Source organism: Eriocheir sinensis, chromosome 55 (genome assembly GCF_024679095.1).
Source record: "Eriocheir sinensis breed Jianghai 21 chromosome 55, ASM2467909v1, whole genome shotgun sequence".
In the NCBI taxonomy this organism is placed as follows: Eukaryota; Metazoa; Arthropoda; class Malacostraca; order Decapoda; family Varunidae; genus Eriocheir; species Eriocheir sinensis.
Genome location: NC_066563.1, coordinates 7,881,416 through 7,898,695, shown reverse-complemented (window position 1 = coordinate 7,898,695; position 17,280 = coordinate 7,881,416). Strand labels below are relative to the sequence as shown.

At 42.0% G+C, this 17,280-nt stretch overlaps 1 protein-coding gene across 2 annotated transcripts in view; it reads right to left on the bottom strand.

The window, feature by feature from the left end:
* Positions 1 to 17,280, bottom strand: part of LOC126984003 (cGMP-dependent 3',5'-cyclic phosphodiesterase-like) — a 129,995-nt gene that overhangs the window by 62,469 nt on the left and 50,246 nt on the right. The window contains exons 6-8 of one of the 2 annotated variants that reach the window (XM_050837301.1): positions 12,937 to 13,076; positions 7,256 to 7,311; positions 2,243 to 2,386 (exon numbers count right to left, since the gene is read on the bottom strand). In XM_050837301.1, coding sequence (XP_050693258.1) covers positions 2,243 to 2,386; positions 7,256 to 7,311; positions 12,937 to 13,076 — 340 coding nt within the window. The remainder of the gene's footprint in view (positions 1 to 2,242; positions 2,387 to 7,255; positions 7,312 to 12,936; positions 13,077 to 17,280) is intronic. The other variant, XM_050837302.1, reaches the window with a different exon arrangement.

Sequence of the window (17,280 nt, the reverse complement as noted above, 5' to 3'; positions counted from 1 at the left end):
AGTAAACGCAACTACGAAAAACAAATCGCGCGTGACATCAAGACAAACTCAAAAAAATTCTTCACATACATCAGATCGAAAAAGAAAGTAAAATCCAATATTGGTCCCCTGACAGACGAGACTGGAGCTGCAACTCAGGACAGTAAACAGATGGCCAGAATCCTCAACAGTAACTTCGCATCCGTATTCACAGTCGAGAACATCGAAACCATGCCCGAGAACCCTGACCCGCCGAGGGGAATCACGCCCCTGAAAATTGACTCAATATGCGACCAAGAAGTGAAAGAGTATTTGGATAAACTCGACACGAACAAGTCAACAGGACCTGACGGTTTGTCCCCGCGGTTATTAAAAGAGCTTAAACAACAAATACTTCAGCCACTCACTAACATATTCAACCAGTCTGTTCAATTGAAAAAGGTCCCGGAAGACTGGAAGATGGCGAACGTAACACCAATTTTCAAAAAAGGAGACAAAAGCGTTGCATTAAACTACAGGCCCATAAGTTTGACATCAGTGGCAGGAAAAATACTCGAAAAGATTATTAGAGACAAACTTGTTAAGTTTCTAGAAGACAATAATGTAATCTCCGAAACCATGCATGGCTTCAGATACAAGCGCTCCTGCATAACGAATTTATTAGACTCTTTCCAAGGTATATATAAGAACTGGGATGCCCACATCCCCAGTGTTATATATACCTGGACTTTCAGAAAGCCTTCGACAAGGTACCGCACGAGCGACTCAAGAAACTGCACTCGGCGGGCATTGGAGCCAATCTGATCGCGTGGATAAGAGATTGGCTCACCGACAGAAAACAACGAGTACTACTCAACGGACAGCCTTCCGATTGGCTTCCAGTCACTAGTGGAGTGCCTCAAGGGTCAGTGCTGGGACCCATTCTCTTCATCATATATATCAACGACCTCGAATCAGGACTGAAATCCACAATATCGAAATTTGCTGATGACACTAAGGTGGAAGGCCTCACAAAAGACCGACTGCGAAATCATTCAGAAAGACCTCAATCACATTATCGAATGGTCGGAAAATGGCAAATGTCCTTTAATGTTGACAAATGCAAAGTCATGCACATTGGGTCCAGAAATAGTAACCACACATACATCATGAATGGGAGACCTCTGCAAGCGATGCAGGAGGAAAAGGATCTTGGAGTCACTATCAGCAGTGACCTGAAACACGCGAATCACTGTAAAAAAGCATACAACAAAGCCAACACTATGCTCGGGTTCATAGCGAGGAACTGAGTGTAAAACGCCAGACGTGATGCTATCCTTGTATAATTCCATGGTAAGACCGCACCTCGAGTATGCAGTACAGTTCTGGTCTCCTAATTACAGAAAGGACATTGATTTACTGGAAAGGATTCAGCGACGCGCCACGAAAATGATACCAACCTTAAGGGCTCAACCGTACGAGGAACGACTCAAGCGACTCAATCTCTTTACATTAGAGAAAAGACGCCTACGAGGAGATATGATACAAGTCTTCAAGTATCTGAAAAAATTCAATAACGTCGATTACTCCAATTTCTTTGAATTGCAAACCAACCTAAGAACTAGAAATAACGGTTTACCCATTCAGTCTAGTCGATGTAACACAGACATCGGAAGGAGTTTCTTTTCAAACCGAATCATCCGTCACTGGAACAATCTTCCTTCAGAAGTAGTAAATGCGAATACTATCAACTCCTTCAAATATAGAATCGACCGTCACTTCGCTGCGTCGGGAGTAAACTGAATATTGAGTTGCTTTCATCTGCTCCTCAATATCGAGGTGCTTTCATCTACTCCTCAACGTCGAGGTGCTTTCATCTGCTCCCCAGGCCCCAGGCTGTCGAGCAGATTAAATCACCAAAGCGGGCAACCTCGTAATGAGCCAATAGGCTTTCTGTTGCCTGCGTTTCCATGTTTCCATGTTTACCTGTAACAAATGAACTCGGTAGCCTCTCTCTCTCTCTCTCTCTCTCTCTCTCTCTCTCTCTCTCTCTCTGACTGTTTGATTTCCTTCACACGTCAAAAAGGAGATTACGTTAGACGGTGAATTTTAATCGGTTTGCCCTACTGTGAATCTCTCTCTCTCTCTCTCTCTCTCTCTCTCTCTCTCTCTCTCTCTCTCTCTCTCTCTCTCTCTCTCTCTTTCTCTCTCTCCTGTGTGGTCTGAATATCTATGTAAATCTATGTAAATCACTCTCTCTCTCATCTGCCACACCTGCCCTCACCTGGTCTTGAAGCCAGTGCACTCGTCGAAGCCGCGGTAGAAGAGCGGGTGGGCGTAGGCGTCGCGGATGTTCAACAGGTGACCAGTGGAGGCGACGTGACCAGCGATCCCTTGCGTGGCCGGCAGTCGAACCTCCCCGGAGCTCTGTATGGGAAGGAAGTGAAAAGGGAAGGGTCATGATCTGCTCAGGGAAAAGAAAAGAAAAAAAGAAAGAGTGGTGTGTGTGTGTGTGTGTGTGTGTGTTCTAAGTCGTTGTTGTGTTTGTTTTGTTCTGTTCTGTTGATTTTTTCTTGTGTTCGATTTCTGGGATTTTTTTTTGTGTTACTATTGGTGTTTTTGTCTTTGGTGGTGGTGGTGTGTGTGTGTGTGTGTGTGTGTGTGTGTGTGTGTGTGTGTGTGTGTGTGTGTATTACTGTTGTTCTTATTCTTGTTCATGTTTTTTTATTGTGTTCTTGTCATATGTTTTGTGGTGTTTGTGTTCCGCTGATATTGTGTTTGTTTTGTGTTCTGTGGGTCTGTTTTGTGTTCCATGTTCTAAGTGTTTCCGTGTCTCTAAGCTCTAAGTGTTACTGTGTTCTATGTTAAGTGTTGCTACGGTGTGTCTGCATTGTGTTCTGTTGTTCCTCTGTCTGTTTGTGTTCTATCTTGTTCTTGTGTTCATTTCTCTATCATTCCCTTACCTCATTTATATTCTGACTCATTATGTTTCTTCCTGCCTTTAATATTCTTTCCCTCTCTTCCTTTTAGTTTTTCATCACTCATTGCCTCTCTTCCTACTTTCAATATATTTTTCCTTCTTTTTTTTCGGTTTTCATCAGTAATTTTGCTTTCTCTATCTTTCCCTTACCTCATTTATATTCTCACTCATTATTTTCTTCCTACTTTCAATATATTTTCCCTTCTTTTTTTTCGGTTTTCATCAGTAATTTTGCTTTCTCTATCTTTCTCTTACCTCATTTATATTCTCACTCATTATTTTCTTCCTACTTTCAATATATTTTCCCTTAATTTTTTTCTGTTTTTTTCATCAGTAATTTTGCTTCTCATTCTCTCTTTCTCTTCCTTCCTCTCACTTCTTCCCTCTTCTCCTTCCTCTCCTTTGTGATTTCCATTTGTAATCTCTCTCCCTTCAATGCTCTTTCCTCCTCTCTCTCTCTCTTCTTCTCTTCCTTCCTTCCCTCTTCCTTCCTAATCGGTCTCAATTTCCCTCGGTTCTTCCCCTTCCTAATCCTCTTTAGCTTCCCCTTCGCTGCCTCTCTCTCTCTCTCTCTCTCTCTCTCTCTCTCTCTCTCTCTCTCTCTCTCTCTCTTCACCAGCCATTAAGCTTGGTTCCTCATCTTGTTAAAACTTCTTGCAGCATCCTCACTCTCTCTCTCTCTCTCTCTCTCTCTCTCTCTCTCTCTCTCTCTCTCTCTCTCTCTCTCTCTCTCTCTCTCTCTCTCAGCTGTTCCCTTGTCACACTTTCATCTCCCAAACAGAACTAATTCTCTCAAACGCCCTTTTCTCTCGGCGTTACATCCCTCAAGAGTGGCAGTCCAGCTTCTAATCCCCTTGCCTTGAGTTCGAATCCGCCTCAAGTGCCGCACGGTAGAATCAAACCTCCATAAGGGCATACTCAAACCCACACAACACGCGATCCAATATTCCAAACATCTCCGCAGCCTGTCAAAGGAATGAGATCGAAAGTAGCATCAGAAACCCTTGTCCCCTGACCTACTGGGGCTGCTCAAAAGGGATCTGACTGCTCTTGTCAACTCCCGTCACTTATAGCTCAACGTAATGACTTTCTATACACCGCGGCATCGTCCCAAGTGAATAGGGTCAAAAGAGGAATCAGAAACCTTTCCCCCTATAATGTATAAGGGATTTGAATACTCTTATAAATCCCCTGTCACTTATACTTATCACAGCGTACATATTCTCAGCGCTTTACCGTCCCAGAGTGAGCAGAATCAAAAGAAGCATAAAAAACCTTTCCCCCTGTGATATATATAAGGGATTTGAATGCTCTTATAAATCCCCTGTCACTTATACTTCTGACATTTTACATATTCTAAGCCCATAGCATTCCAGAGTGAGCAGGATCAAAAGAAGTATCAGAAACCTTTCCTTTGTAACCTTATTCGAGGTGTATAAGGGATCTGAATACTCTTATAAATCCCCTTCTACTTATACTCCTCACAACACACATATTCTCAAGGCTTTACCATCCCAGAGTGAGCAGGATCAAAACAAGAATCAGAAACCTTTCCTTTGTAACCTTATTCGAGGTGTATCAGGGATTTGAATATTCTTACAAATCCCCTTCAACTTATACTCCTCACAACACACATATTCTCAGAGCTTTAACATCTCAGAGTGAGCAGGATCAAAAGAAGTATCAGATACCTTTCCCCTTATGACCCCAGTGTTGCATAAGAGATCAAGTGGATGCTCTTATGAACTCGTGTCACTCTTGTTATTTATACTTACGCCTCGGACCTTATACTTATAGATACTTGGATTCTCAGCGTTCAGACATCCCAGAGTAAGCAGGATCAAATGAAGCATTAGATACCTTTCCCCTTATGACCCCAGTGTTGCATAAGAGATCAAGTGGATGCTCTTATGAACTCGTGTCACTCATATCACTTATACTTACACCTCGGACCTTATACTTATAGATACTTGGAGCGGCAATACAAGGCTACATACACTACTTTTTGTTTCTTTCAGCCTACGACACGCGCTGCTGTACAATTGTTATTACTACGACTACGTGTGTGTTGTAAGCTTGAGCGCAAAAATAAGAGAATGATGAGATGATGCGTAAGGCGGTGTAAAATATAAGACCACTATGAGACTTCGCAAGATGATAATATTAGTAATGAGTTTATTTTTTACATCAAGGAAGGCAGTGGGTTATTTTTTTTAGCGGGCTTTTTTTAGCGTTTTTTTTAGCGGTCTTTTTCTTCTAGCGGGCTTTTTTTTCTACACTTTCTTTTAGTTGCCTTTGAGTTGCTTCCTGTACTAAAAAAAAAGAAGGCAGCTCAAGGGGAAAAAAAGCAAAACCAGGAACGAAAAGGCCCGCCAGACGCAACTAAAAAAAAAAAAAAAAAAAAAAAACAGATGGAGATGGCTATTTTGTGACCGTAAGAAAACAAGAGTAATGATTTTTTTTACAGCAAGGGAGACAGCTCGAGAAAAAAAAAGAAGACCCGCTTGACGCTGCTACAACAACAACAACAAAAAAAAGGAGATAAGACTATTTTGTGACCGTAAGAAAACAATATTAATGCTCTTTTTTTACGGCAAGGGAGACAGCTCGAGGATAGAAAACAAAACCAGGAATAAGATAACATACTAAACGCTGCTCCAACCAAAGAAAAAAAAGTGGAGTATAGATCAGACAATTTTGACACTCCGGAAAATGATAGCAGTAATATTTTTTCTTACAGTAAGGGAGACAGCTCAAGAGTAGAAAACAAAACCAGGAACAAGATAACATACTAAACGCTGCTCCAAAAACAACATAAAAAAAATGGAGTATAGATAAGACAATTTTGACACTCCGGAAAATGATAGTAGTAATATTTTTTCTTACAGTAAGGGAGACAGCTCAAGAGAAGAAAACAAAACCAGGTACAAGATAACATACTAAACGCTGCTCCAACCAAAGAAAAAAAAGTGGAGTATAGATAAGACAATTTTGACACTCCGGAAAATGATAGCAGTAATGATTCTTTTTTTTTTTACAGCAAGGGAGGCAGATCAAGGTAAAAAAATAATACCAGGAACAACAACAACAAAAATAAAAGATAACTAGACGCCGCTCCAACCAAAAGAAAACAACGAAGAGGTCATTATCGTGTTTTTAATCTATTCCCGAAGCACGAAGCCTTATGATCACTCCTACGTGCGTTAGATACTTCAAAGGAGGGTAAAAATAAGTGCGAAGTGGGAGGGAGCACTTACTGAAAAATTCACGATAATGATGGCGGTGACAATAACGCTAATTAATGAGGCTTTTTAAATACAGGTGAGATACAAGCTTCAAACAGGTAAGGTTGGGAAATAATAAGCCGTAAAACGAAGCGCAGATAAATCCACTCCTCAGGTAGCCATGTAAAATAATAATAATGCTAACACTGGTGATTAAAACGGTAACACTAAAGGCTTTTTGAATACAGGTGAGACTAAAGCTTCAAAAAGGTAAGGGAATAATAATAAGGCGCGAAACGAAGCAGAGGTGGATCCGCTCAACAGGTAACCCGGAAAATTATAATGATAATAGCGATAATAACAGCAGCACTAATGAGGTCTTCCAGGCAGGTGAGGAAGGCGTGTGAGTACGGGGCGCGAGTGAGTGTTACCAGAAGCTGTCACACGCGGCGCCCCTCTGAGGCTCTACGGCGCTGGCAACACTGCATTGCTCCCTTTATTGTGTTAATTAGCGCCAACACGGTGCTGGGTGCTGCTACTTAGGGCATCAGGGAGACGCAAGGAGGGAGGCGAAACATATATATCTATAGATATATATATATATATATATATATATATATATATATATATATATATATATATATATATATATATATATATATATATATATATATATATATATATATATATATATATATATATATATATATATATATATATATATATATATATATATATATATATATATATATATATATATATATATATATATATATATATATATATATATATATATATATAAGGAAGAAAAAATCGATAAATAAAAACGACTCACACCCACACACAAAAAATCAAATTAAACAGACAAAAAAAAAAAAAAGTGCACAGGTGTTAAAAACACCCAGGTGAAAAATTTTAGATTTCAGGTGAAAGTGAAAGCAAAAAGTCAAAAGCCAGGTGATAAAACTACAGGTAAAATTTAATAGGAGGTGAAGCTCTTGACAGGTGAGGTGAAGGGGGGAGCAGGTGAGGGGGGTGAGGAGGGTGAGAGGCTAAGGACAGGTGTGCGTTTTCTTTCTAATTATTACTTCCCGTGACGTAGACGCCAGGCAAGTTCTGCAAGACGGGGAGGAGAACTTCTTCGAGAGACTGTTGGGAGAAAATTGGTTAGTTCTCTCTCTCTCTCTCTCTCTCTCTCTCTCTCTCTCTCTCTCTCTCTCTCTCTCTCTCTCTCTCTGTGTTCGTGTTTGTTTGTTTGTTTGTGTGTGTGTGTGTGTGTGTGTGTGTGTGTGTGTGTGTGTGTGTGTGTGTGTGTGTGTGTGTGAGAGTGTCTCTCTCTCTCTCTCTCTCTCTCTCTCTCTAATCAAATTTACGCTCCTCTGCTCGTAACCTAGTAGTATTTTTTCTTTCCCTCAGAGACGCTCCTTTCCTCCATCCCTCCCTTTCCTCCCTCCTCCTCTTCCCTCCCTCCCTAACACCCTATTAACACCATCCTTAGGGAGCAATAGGGTGCCACGCCCCCTCGAAGCAATAAGGGTCATGTTATAAGGCTTCCCAGGGTAATATCGCCCTTGAGAGGTTAGATATAATTTACGTAAGGTTGAGTTTCCCCTTCATATTTTTTGCCTGTTTTCTTTTTGTTGCGACTTTTCTTTCCCTCTCTCAGTATCTTCGCGTTTTTTTCCCTTCCTTCACCTTCTCCTTTCTTCATTTTCGTCTTTTCATCTTTGTTTTTTATTTATTATTTACTGATTTTTTATTTTCTCAACATTTTTCTTTTTTCCTTTCCATATTTTCGTAATTTTATCTTTCTCCTTTTTCTATCTTGTTTGTTTTTTTACTTTGCTGTTTTCCTTTTTTTTCTCTATCATCGCCCTATTTCCCTGTCTATCTTCCTTGTTCCTTCACTTCCTTTCTTCATCTTCCTATTTTCACCTTTCTCCTTCTTTATCGTCTTTCTTTTTACTTGGTTGTGTGTTTTCTCTTCATCTTCTCTCTCTCTCTCTCTCTCTCTCTCTCTCTCTCTCTCTCTCTCTCGTCTACTTTTTTCCTCATTTTCATATTTTCATATTTCTTCTATTTTTGTCTTTTTTGTCTTCTTTTTTACTGTTCTGTTTCTTTTTCTTCTTTTCTTTTCGTTTTCGTCTCTTTCTCTTCTCTCCTTCATCTACTCCTTTCTATTCCTTTGTTTTATCACCTTTCTCCTTCTTATCATATTCTTCTTTACTATGCTGTCTGTTTTTTTCTTTCTCTTTCTATGCCTCTGTCTCTATTCCTTCCTTCATCTCCTTTCGTTATCATCACCATCTTCTTTCCTCTTTCCTCTATGCCTTCTTCTCTCTTTTTTCCCTTCATCTTCTCCTTTCGTTTTCCTTTGCCTCCGTTTCTTCTTCTCTCTATCTTTCTTCCTTTTAATCTTCTCCTCCTTTGCTTCTTTTTAATTTCCCTTCCTCGACGTTCTCTCATTAAAGTTTTCCTCTTCTCACTCTCCTTCCCTCTCCCTCTCCCTCTCTCTCTCTCTCTCTCTCTCTCTCTCTCTCTCTCTCTCTCTCCCACAAACTTTTCCTTAATCATCCAGTTTCAGGTTTTTACTTCAATGCACTTTTCTTTTTCTTTCTTTTTCCTCTTCTTTTTCTTATTTATGCTTTTTCTCCTCTTCCTCTTTCTCCTTCTTCTCTCTCTCTCTCCTTCCCCTCCTCATTAGGTTTCATGTCTTTTCTACTGTACTTTCCTTATCTTCCTCTTTCTCTCTCTTCTCTTTCTCTTTCCTCCTTCTCCTTATTCAGTCTTATCTCTTTCTTCCTATTCGTAGCTGATTATTTTTCTCTCTTCCTCCTATTCCTTCTTCTCCTCCATCCTTTACCTATCTCTTCGTTTTTCCTTTCCTTTTTCTTCTCTATTCATATTTCTTTCCTTCTCTTCTGATTCTTCTTTCATCTTCTGTTTATCTTATTGTCTTCCTCTTCCTCCTTTTAGTCCTTTTCCTCCTCCTCGTTCATATTCTCTATTCCTCTTTTTCTCCTCTTTTAATGCCTCTTCCCTCATCTGTCTACCTTATTGTTTCTTCCTCCTCCTCCTCTTCTTCCTCTTCAGTCTTAACCCTCTTCTGTCCCTTTCTTTACGTTGTTTATCTCGGAAAGTTATTCGGAGATGCTCTTGTTAGTGTAGTAAAGGTCTCCTCCTCCCACTCCTCCTCCTCCTCCTCCTCCTCTCAATCTCTCTCCAGCTTCTCTACTCCTATATATCTTTTTTCCACTTCCATGGCTTTTCCCTATGATCTCCGCCTCCTCCTCTTCTTCCTCCTCCTCCTTTTCAGTCCTTCATCTTGCCATTCTATATACATCTCACAAGTTTTTCCTCTTCTTTATCCCTCTAACAATCTCCTTCACAACCAGCATCTCTATTGACAGCATCACCTCCTCTTTCTCCTCCTCCTCCTAGTCTTCCTCCTCCTCTCTCTATTACCCTCCTTTCAGCTTTTCATCCGTAACTCTTCTTTCTCTTCCATCTCCTCCTCCTCCTCCTCTCTCTATTACCCTCCTTTCAGCTTTTCATCCGTAACTCTTCTTTCTCTTCCATCTCCTCCTCCTCCTCCTCCTCTCTCTATTACCCTCCTTTCAGCTTTTCATCCGTAACTCTTCTTTCTCTTCCATCTCCTCCTCCTCCTTCTAGTCTTCCTCCTCCTCTCTCTATTACCCTCCTTTCAGCTTTTCATCCGTATCACGTCTTTCTCTTCTATCTCCTCGTCCTCATCTTCCCTCTCGCGCTACGAAGATGATTCCACCCTTGAGGGCCCTGCCGTATGAGGAACGACTCAGGCGACTCAACCTCTTCACGCTGGAAAAGAGACGCTTACGAGGGGATATGATTCAGGTCTTCTAGTACCTAAAGAACTTCAGTAACGTCAACCACTCCAAGCTCTTTAAGTGCAGGCCAACTCAAGACCTAGAGGTATGAACTGAAGTGCTTTGAAGTGCTCTGAAGGGACCAAGCGACAGTCAGGCAGATTAAGACTAGAGCAAACAACCTCGTAATGAGCCAATTAGCTTTCTGTTGCCTGTCTTTCCATATTTCCATGTTTATCTTTCTTTTCTCTCTCTCCATCACCCTCTCCTCCATTTTCTCTCTAATCATTTACCTTCCGTTTCTCCTTCTTTCTCAGCTATCATTTATAGTTAATTTTCCACACCCAACATATTGAGTTCGTGGCAGCGCGGCGCAAACAGATCAACAAAAAGTAGAAAATTGAAGTTAAGTACGTCTGTTGAATTCAGTAATGGCAAAAAACAGTTCAGAAGCAGCCGGTGGTCTCTGAGGTGATAACAGATAACAACGTTCATGACACAGTAAGGGAGAGCTTGACGAGCAGCCATAACAGAACGTACTAACACATTGCCTTGCATTTTGATGGAGCCTATAGCCATGTGAAACCCATACCCAGATGAAACCCATACCCAGATGAAACCCATTCCCAGATGAAACCCATTCCCAGATGAAACCCATACCCGGATGAAACCCATACCCAGATGAAACCCATACCCGGATGAAACCCATACCCAGATGAAACCCATTCCCAGATGAAACCCACACCCATATGAAACCCATTCCCAGATGACACCCATTCCTAAAAACCCATACCCAGATGAAACCCATACCTAAAACCCATTCCCAGATGACACCCATACCTAAAACCCATACCCAGATGACACCCATACCTAAAACCCATTCCCAGATGACACCCATACCTAAAACCCATACCCAGATGACACCCATACCTAAAACCCATACCCAGATGACACCCATACCTAAAACCCATACCCAGATGACACCCATACCTAAAACCCATTCCCAGATGACACCCATACCTAAAACCCATTCCCAGATGACACCCATACCTAAAACCCATACCTAAAACCCATACCCAGATGACACCCATACCTAAAACCCATACCCAGATGACACCCATACCTAAAACCCATACCCAGATGACACCCATACCTAAACCCATTCCCAGATGACACCCATACCTAAAACCCATTCCCAGATGACACCTATATAAAACCCATTTCCAGATGACACCCATACCTAAAACCCATTCCCAGATGACACCCATACCTAAAACCCATTCCCAGATGAAACCCATACCTAAAACCCATTCCCAGATGACACCCATACCTAAAACCCATTCCCAGATGACACCCATACCTAAAACCCATACCCAGATGACACCCATACCTAAAACCCATTCCCAGATGACACCCATACCTAAAACCCATTCCCAGATGACACCCATACCTAAAACCCATTCCCAGATGACACCCATACCTAAAACCCATACCCAGATGACACCCATACCTAAAACCCATTCCCAGATGACACCCATACCTAAAACCCATTCCCAGATGACACCCATACCTAAAACCCATTCCCAGATGACACCCATACCTAAAACCCATACCCAGATGACACCCATACCTAAAACCCATACCCAGATGACACCCATACCTAAAACCCCATACCCAGATGACACCCATACCTAAAACCCATACCCAGATGACACCCATACCTAAAACCCATTCCCAGATGACACCCATACCTAAAACCCATTCCCAGATGACACCCATACCTAAAACCCATTCCCAGATGACACCCATACCTAAAACCCATTCCCAGATGACACCCATACCTAAAAACCCATACCCAGATGACACCCATACCTAAAACCCATTCCCAGATGACACCCATACCTAAAACCCCATACCCAGATGACACCCATACCCAGATGACACCCATACCCAAATGACACCCATACCTAAAAACCCATACCCATGTAAAACCAATTCCCATGTATAGCCAATTGCCTGCTGTAGCCCATTTCCAGATGAGCCCCATTCCCAGGTAATGGCCATTCCCATTCCAGCCCAAGCCCATTCCTGGCACCTAGTTAGCTTCAGCAGCCCCAAAACTGTTCTCATTAGCCTCTCCTTCTCTCCTCCTTCCACTCTCTCTTCCTTCTTTCGTTTCGCCTACTTCTTAAGACTATCCTCGTTCCCTCCTTCCTTTCACTTTCTATTCCTTCTTCCTTCTTTCCTTCCCCCCCTTCCTTCCTTAGTCTTTCCTTTCTCCCTTCCTTCTTTCCTTCCATTTTCTCTTCCTTCCTTCCATAGCCTCTCCTTCCTTCCTTCCTTCCTTCCTCCCTTCCCTTCCCTTCCACCCTCATTCCCTTTCTTCCTTCCTTCCTCACCTCCTCCTTACCTCTTCTTCCTCCCTTCCTCCCTTCCTTCCTTAGCCTTTCCTCTCTCCCTTCCTTCTTTCCTTCCACTCTCTTCCTTCCTTCCTTCCTTCCACAGCCTCTCCTTCCTTCCTCGCCTCCTTCCCTTCCATTCTCATTCCTTTCCTTCCTTCCTTCCTCACCTCCTCCTTCCTTATCTCTTCTTCCTACCTTCCTCCCTTCCTTTCACCCTCTTTTCCTTCCTTCCTTCCTTCCTTCCTCGCCTCCCTTCCTTCCTTCCTTCCTCACCTCCTCCTTCCTTATCTCTTCTTCCTACCTTCCTTTCGCTCTCTTTAGCTTCTCCTTACCTCCTTCATTAGCCTCTTCTCTCCCTTCCTTCCCCTCCCCTTCCTCCTCCCTTCCTTAGTAACTTTCTCCCTTCCTTCCCTCCCTAACCTCTCCCCTCCCATTCCTTCTCCCATCTTCCTTCCTTCCTTAGTAACTCTCTCCCTTCCTTCCCCTCCCCTTCCTCCTCCCTTCCTCCTTCCTCCCTAGGCTCTCACCTCCTCCTTCCTCTCCCCGTCGAACACCTTGGCCACCAGCTGCCCATGCTCGCGGTCCAGCAGGAAGAGGGAACACCGCTCGGCATCCGTCAGCTGCCGCGCCTCCGCCATGATCTCACGAAGCAGCACCGACACGTCATCTGCGGGAAGGGCGCGGGTCAGAAAGTGGAACGATCTGGTGGGAAAGAGTGGAAGAAAGGAAGGAGGGAAGGAAGGTAGGAAGGAATGATTGTATGTAGAATGAATGAATGAATGAAGGCAAAATGGAAGGAAGGAAGGAATGATTGTATGTAGAATGAATGAATGAAGGCAAAATGGAAGGAAGGAAGGAATGATTGTATGTAGAATGAATGAATGAAGGCAAAATGGAAGGAAGGAAGGAATGATTGTATGTAGAATGAATGAATGAAGGCAAAATGGAAGGAAGGAAGGGGAAAAGGAAAGTAGGAATGAATGAATGTAGAATGAATGAGCGAATGAATGAAGGGAAAAGGGAAGGAAGGAAGGAAGGAGAAAGGGAAGGTAGGAATGAATGAATGGAAGGAAGGAACGAAGGAAAAAAGGAAGGTAGGAAGGAGAAATAGTAGAATAGATGAACGAATGAAGGAAGGAAAAATGGAAGGACGGAAGGAGGGAAGGAAGGAGAGAAGGAAGGAAGGAAGGAAGGAAAGAGAGTCAATGGAAGAAGGGAGATAATAGAAATAAAAGAGAAAGGAAGAAAGGAAGGAGAAAGGAAGGAGAGAAGGAAGGAAGGAAGGAAGGGATATGGAAGTCAGTACAAAAGTGAGTGTAATGACCTCGTAAGATAGTTGGAGAGTGCGTGGCAAAAAAAAAAAAAGAGCAAAAAAACTGAATGGCCTCGTGAGTGCTTTAGAGACTAGCAGCGGTCATGCATCGAGGGAGGAGAATGGCAAATAGAGCAGGGAGTCACACAGGGAGGGGCAGAAAAAAAGGGAGTGTGTGGGGTCAAAAGGTTGAATGGTATGGAAGGGGGTTTAAGTACGAGGTCATTGGTTATGCATTGAGGGCGGAGAGAGGCAAAAAGAGCAACCTCTCACATAGGAAGGGTTAAAAAAAGGAAGAGCATGGAGTCAAAAGGTTCAGTTATCTCGTGAGTGATTTACTGAACGCAATACACCCCACACTGCCTCCCTTCTGCCTCCCTGTACATCACGACACTCTCCTGGCCGCTGCTTCAACCCCGGAAGAAAAGAAGAAATATAGACAGTCATGGTTTACGCAACATCCCTCACCCATGATTATTTTTGCTATTTGTGGTAGAAGTAATAGTAGTAGTAGTAGTAGTGGTAGTAGTAGTAGTAAGAGTGAAGAGCGGTTTGGTTGAGGGAGGGTAGGAGGCAAAACGAGTGGAATTTGATACAGGAAGGGTGATAAAAATGATTGCGTGGGTCAAAATGTCGCCACTTTCCTCCTTCCTCTCTTCCTTCCTTTCTTAGCCTCTACTCCACTGACTAACTTATCTTATTACTTCCTTTCTTACCAGGCCGTTCCACTTTCTTATCTTTATACTGATTGCCTTACTCACGAGGCCATTCCACTTTCTTTCTAACTAGGCCATTCCACTTTCTTTCTAACCAGGCCATTCCACTTTCTTTCTAACTAGGCCATTCCACTTTCTTTCTAACTAGGCCATTCCACTTTCTTTCTAACTAGGCCATTCCACTTTCTTTCTAACCAGGCCATTCCACTTTCTTTCTAACCAGGCCATTCCACTTTCTTTCTAACCAGGCCATTCCACTTTCTTTCTAACCAGGCCATTCCACTTTCTTTCTAACCAGGCCATTCCACTTTCTTTCTAACTAGGCCATTCCACTTTCTTTCTAACTAGGCCATTCCACTTTCTTTCTAACTAGGCCATTCCACTTTCTTTCTAACTAGGCCATTCCACTTTCTTTCTAACTAGGCCATTCCACTTACCTTCCTACTGACTTCTTCTTCCTACCTTCGTTCCTTCCTTCCATTTTTCCTTCATTCATTCATTCTACTATCTTTCCTTCCTACCTTCCTCGTGTATAAAAAGTTGAATGGCCTAGTGGGTAAGTTAAAGGGCTTTGTAAGGAAATAAGAAAGTAAGTAAGTTGAATGACCTCGTGAATAGTTAAATGGCTTCGTAAGTAAATAAGTAAGAAAGTAAGTAAGCAAGTTGAATGGCCTCATGAATCTAAGTAAAATAAATGGATTTGTAAGTAAATAAATAAATAAGAAAGTAAGAGAGTAAACTGAATGGCTTCGTCAACAAGTAAGTTTCATAAGTAGTGGTAGTACCCAAGTAGTTGCAAGTAGTAATAGTAAGGCCTCATAAGTAAAAAAGAAAGGAAAAAAGTAAATAAACTGAATATCCTCAACCAACAACAACAACAACAAAAAAAAAAAAGATTGCATGAAGTGGAAAGAGTTGAATGACCTTGTCAGTGATTTAAAGAGGTCACCGGTCACACAGCAAGGAGGGAAAGCGAGCCAAAAAAAAAATCAAAAGGTTACACAAGGAAGAGGTCAATAAAGGTCAAACAATCATATAATAGTGGTTAAAAAGGCACAAAAAGGTCAGGTCAGGTCAGGTCAGGTTAGGTAGAAGCGGTCATACAGTGGCTAAAAACGGAAAAAAAAGGTCATAGGAAGGTCAGGAAAGGTAGGAAAAGGTCACACAAACAATACAGGATAAAACATGGTAAAATATATTCATTGAAATATAACCCTAGGAAAGAAAATGTCATACAAAGTTGCTAAAAAGGCACAAATAAGGTCATAGGAAGGTCAAGAAAAGTTAAACTACGTCACAGAAAAGATAATAATATATAGTAATTTATACTGATTGAAATTTAACCCTTAAGAAAAAGAGGTTATAGAGCTAAATGTCCACGTGCAAAGGTTAAAAAAAGGTTAAAGGTCAGAGGTCACGAGTTCATAAGGTCAGAGGTCAGGTCAGAGAGCCACAGGGTGTTGGATTCGCCGTGATCAGAAGAGGGAAGGAAAATATGAGGAAAAAGAATTTGTGTTTGGAAGAAAATAAGAAAAGGAAAACTGTCATTATCATTATTATTATTATTATTATTATTATTATTATTATTATTATTATTATTATTATTATTATTATTAGAGTACGAAAAATGGGTTAAAATACTGCTAGTGTGTCGTGTGTAATGTTGTGTTTTTGTTTTGTTGTTTTGCTTGTTTTCTTTTTTGTTTTTCTATATTTTGCAAGTTCAAGGTTTTTCACGCATTTTGTCTTCTTTTTTTCTTTTTATTTCTTTCTTTTTTACTTGTTTAGAAAGAAAGGGAGAGCGAGAGAGAGGGCTAGAGAGAGAGAGAGAGAGAGAGAGAGAGAGAGAGAGAGAGAGAGAGAGAGAGAGAGAGAGAGAGAGAGAGAGAGAGAGAGAGAGAGAGAGAGAGAGAGAGAGAGAGAGAGAGAGAGAGAGAGAGAGAGAGAGAGAGAGAGAGAGAGAGAGAGAGAGAGACGCATCTACATTATTTTGATATTCTGTTTGTCTTGTTTCTCTCGTTTTTTTTCATTTCTTTTTGTTTTGCTTATTTACTTCCAGTCCAACGAACCTGTTTCAGTCTCCCTCACAAGATATTAAGTTTTCTTTGTTATCTCCTCCCTCGCTGTGTTCTTCCTCTTCCTCCTCCTCCTTTTATTCATCTTCCTTCATCACTACCAACTCCACCTCTCTCCTTTCCTTCTCTTATTTCACTGCGTTGTTATTCTACCTCCTTCTCTTCCTCCTCCTTGTTCTCCTCCTCCTCCTCCTTGTTCTCCTCGTTCTTCTCTTTTGTGCGTCTCACTTACAGCCAACACCACCTCCTCCTCCTCCTCCTCCTTCCTTCTCTTTCTCTTTCTCCTCCTCCTCCTCCTCCTCCTTCCTTCTCTTTCTCTTTCTCCTCCTCCTCCTCCTCCTCCTCCTCCTCCTCCTCTTCTCTTCTTCGTTATTCTCTTTTGTGCGTCTCACAGCCAACACCACCTCCTCCTCCTCCTCCTCCTTCTTCCTTCTCTTTCTCTTTCTCCTCCTCTTCCTCCTCCTACCCCTTCTTCTCTTTCTCCTTTCCCTCGTATTGTCTGTTATGCTTCTCTTCCAACCACCACCGATTCTCCTTCTCCTCCACCTCTTCTTCATCATCTTCTTCTTCTCCTCCTCCTATCCCTTCTTCTCTTTCTTCTCCTTTCCCTCGTATTGTCCTTTTGCGCTTCTCTTGTAACCACCATCGATTCTCCTCCTCCTCCTCCTCCTCCTCGGATCTCAGTCTTCTCTTTGTCTTCTGCCTCAACAGGTGGGGCGAGGCTGCAGCATTGTGACGGCCGGAAGACTCGCGGGTTGGTCACATAAT